The sequence below is a fragment of the Egretta garzetta genome, unplaced genomic scaffold, assembly GCF_000687185.1.
Source record: "Egretta garzetta isolate BGI_Z169 unplaced genomic scaffold, ASM68718v1 scaffold368, whole genome shotgun sequence".
In the NCBI taxonomy this organism is placed as follows: domain Eukaryota; kingdom Metazoa; phylum Chordata; class Aves; order Pelecaniformes; family Ardeidae; genus Egretta; species Egretta garzetta.
In genome coordinates, this window is record NW_009260684.1 from 591150 (window position 1) to 594459 (window position 3310).

Here is a 3310-nt window from a genome sequence, read left to right on the forward strand (position 1 = left end):
CAGGCGGGGAGCGGGTGGAGGGGCATGGGGGAAGGGGGAGATGGGCCCAGATCTGCTCTGGGCAACAGGACATGCAGCAGATATTGCTCCTGTTTGAAAGGCAGAATAGAAATTAAAATGAAAAAAATAATAATACAAATTGAAACAAAACATGCCGAGTTTTCAAAGGGAGGGGAAAAAAAAAAGTTGTGGAAAACCCTGACTTTTCGAAAATGAGCGCAGAGCGGGTTTGTCCCTTGCAGGCTTTAATCTGCCGTTTCCCAGCGTCGGTGCCAAGCGCCATTGATCATGCAGGGCGATGTGGAAGGCGATGAAAGCCGGGCGAGAGAGAACAGCATCACCGGCACAACCCTCCCCGACTCCCGCAGCCCTGTCCCCCGTCCCCAGCCCCTTGGGGTGACAAAAAGGGGTGACAAGAGCCCCCGGCCAGGGATGGTTCCCCTCTGCCCAGCCCCAGGCCAGGGGGATGTTGGTCTCTGAGCTGCTGGGAATGCTTGCGCTGGGAATATATTTTTGCCCGAAAAGGCAGTTTTCAAGCCATTCTGCAAGGATGTCTTTGTCTGGAGAAGGATGTTGTCCCCGAGGTCTGCAAGGTCCGAGGCTCTGTGCTCGCTTCAGACCAGAGAGAGGGAGAAGCAGGGACAGGGGTCAAACCCAGCCCCATTTCATGCAGGGAAAACATACTTCAGCCATTGCTGTGTACCATGGTGGGCTCTGGCCTTGTGAAGGCAAAAGGCAGAGATCCCATCTAAGCAGCAACGCCACATTTCGAAGCGAGCAGAGCCATCCTCGCCCCTTTGCTCTCATCCATCCGCCAACACCCTCGGCATCCAAGATGGGAACGGGGGGAGCGGGACGGGCTGGGACGAGTCCCCAGCACCGGCAGACACGGCTGCTGTGGGTGGACAGGGTGTTCCTGGTTGGAGAGCATGATCCGGGCAGCAATCAGAGCACAAGGGGCACCACTGACTTCGGGATCGATGGGGAGGGCAGGATCAGGGGTGGTCCCTGGGTGCCTGGCAAGATGCCGGTGCCGAATGCTTCGACAAGGCAAAGCTGCTGCAAAAAAAAATAACCTTCTCTGCTTTTTGGTAGGTGACATCTTCCTGGAGATGGGGGGGGAGCAAGAAACAGGGAAAGCGCAGAAAGATGCTGTGGAAAGATGCAGCCATGTGCCCAAGTGGTACCCTGCCATGGAGGGGCTGTGGGGAAGTTCCCAAGGCTCAGCACCCACCAGCGATGGGTGCCCAACCACCCCCCAGCTCCAGGGCCTCTGCCAGAGTCAGAATTGGACTCGGTGTTAAAAAAAAAAAAAGGTGTTTGGGTTTTTTTTTTAGAGAAGGCCTGGCTCAAACCCAGCATCATGCCTCCCAGGGCTGAGGGATGACAGCCCAGTGGCTCTGCCCTGCTGTTTGCATGAGCTGGTGGCACAGCTGGGGCCCTCCAGCCTCTGCCTTAAAATACACAAAGGTGAAGGCTATTCCTCCAGTTCCTATTTATTTTAGCCATGCCCCACCACTGCTACCTCCTGGCTGTGCCACGGCCAGTGGGACCTGACAGCTCCTCGCCCCCTGGGTGGGCTTCACCCACGGGGACATCGGAGGGACACGGCAACCATGTGCAGGGAAATCAACAGGAATCGGGGCTGAGCACCAAAGCAGCAGCCAGCCCATGCCTTCCCCAGGGGCAAATATGGCAAAGACCCTGGGAAAGGATTGAGAAAGAAATGCTGGAGCAAAAATTGCTCTTTTGCAAGAAAACAGGCAGCCGATGCTTCTCTTCTCCGGGCTGCTGAGCCCAGAGCCATCTCCTGATGCGGGATGCAAAAGGCATCCCGCAGCACAGCCTCACCCAAGGGAGTGAACCCTGTTTCTCTGCTTCATTTCTCATTTTATCCACATTTTCCTACTGCATTTTCCTGCTGGGATGGGGTTTTGCAGGGTTTTGGTTCTCTGCTACCTCCACTCCGGGGATCGCACCACCCCAGCGCCAAGGCTGGCTCTACGGCCTCGTCCCACGCAGCTCCAGTTCTGCACCCAGGAGGGCACCCAGGAGGCACCAAACAACACGATGGCACCCAACGGGGCCCGGCAAAACCAGCACTAACACCAACGCCTGCCTCTCTGCCCCATCGCATCCTTCCCACTACCCACACCCTTCACCCCACCAGAAAACAGCAAAAATAACCCCCAGCCCACAGACGGGCTTTGGGAACCACCGCACCCCAGCAGCAATTTTAATTATGCAGCAGCAGCCGCACGCCCCTCGCTGCCCGCAGCTCCCCGGCACCTTCGCACCCCTACTCTGCAAAAAAAAAACAGCCCCACGCCCCAGCCCTTGAGCTTATCACCTTATCCTGCAACTGTTAGAGAGCATCCTTCCTCTCTCCAGCTGAGCCTGAGTGGGGGCAGCACAGCCTGGGAGACCCTCCGGGACCGGCTGCCGTGGGCACGCTGCCCACCCCGAGCATCCCGCGGGCAAGACGATGAGGCAAGGCAGGACCGCATGGCATCCAGGTCATCTTTAATAGCCCCGTCAGGCTTACGTGCTCTGGTCAGGCAAATTTTCCGGTGGGTTGAGGCTGGGCAAGGGGACACCAACCCCCAAAACATCCCCCCCACCCTGCTGAAATAAAGTGCTGCAGGGGCTGGCGGGGCTTTGCCCGCCCTGCATCCCCACCCCGCGATTTGTGTTGGGTCTCAAAGCGAGGGCTCCTCTGCAAAAGCCACCAGGAGAAGGGCTTGTAAGGCCAAGGACATCCACTGGGAAGCCGTTGAGAGGCAGCTGGGAGAGGACAGCCCACCCCAGGCGAGTCCTCCCCCAGGAGCAGCAGGTCAGGACCTGCCTCTTGGCATCAGCTTAAAAACTCCACCCCCGAGCCCCTCCTGGATGTGGGGTTTTGGAGTTGCTGGTGGGTGGTGTGGGCCAGGATTAGGGACTGCAACGCACGGTCCCTGAGGGCTGTGGGGACATCAGACCCGCGCGCCCTGCTCCATCCCCACCACCCAGGAGCTGGGTCGGGGCTCACCCCGGCTCTGGAACTCGCTGGGCTCCAGCAGCTGGTCCGAGGACTCGCCTGTGCTTTCCAGTTTGGCGTAACCCACCAGGCTGACGTGGTCCAGCCGGGGCCAGCTCCGGTTCTTACGGTCCTTGATGGGGGCCACCAGCAGCACCCCTGGCTGGCCGAGGTCCAGGGACTTGGAGTGTCCCGGGGTGTGGAGCTGTGTGTCCGGGCTGAGCTCTGCCGGTGGTGGCTCTGTCAGAGGGCAGCCACCATCCATGTTGATGATCACGTGGCCACCCCCCCCAC

At 59.0% G+C, this 3310-nt stretch overlaps 1 protein-coding gene across 1 annotated transcript in view; it reads right to left on the bottom strand.

Moving 5' to 3' along the window:
• Positions 1–2972: 2972 nt before the first annotated feature.
• Positions 2973–3310, bottom strand: part of TMEM200B (transmembrane protein 200B) — a 1212-nt gene continuing 874 nt past the window's right edge. Inside the window, 1 exon segment of the mRNA XM_035901298.1 lies at positions 2973–3310. Within this exon segment, the coding sequence (XP_035757191.1) occupies positions 2973–3310 (338 nt within the window).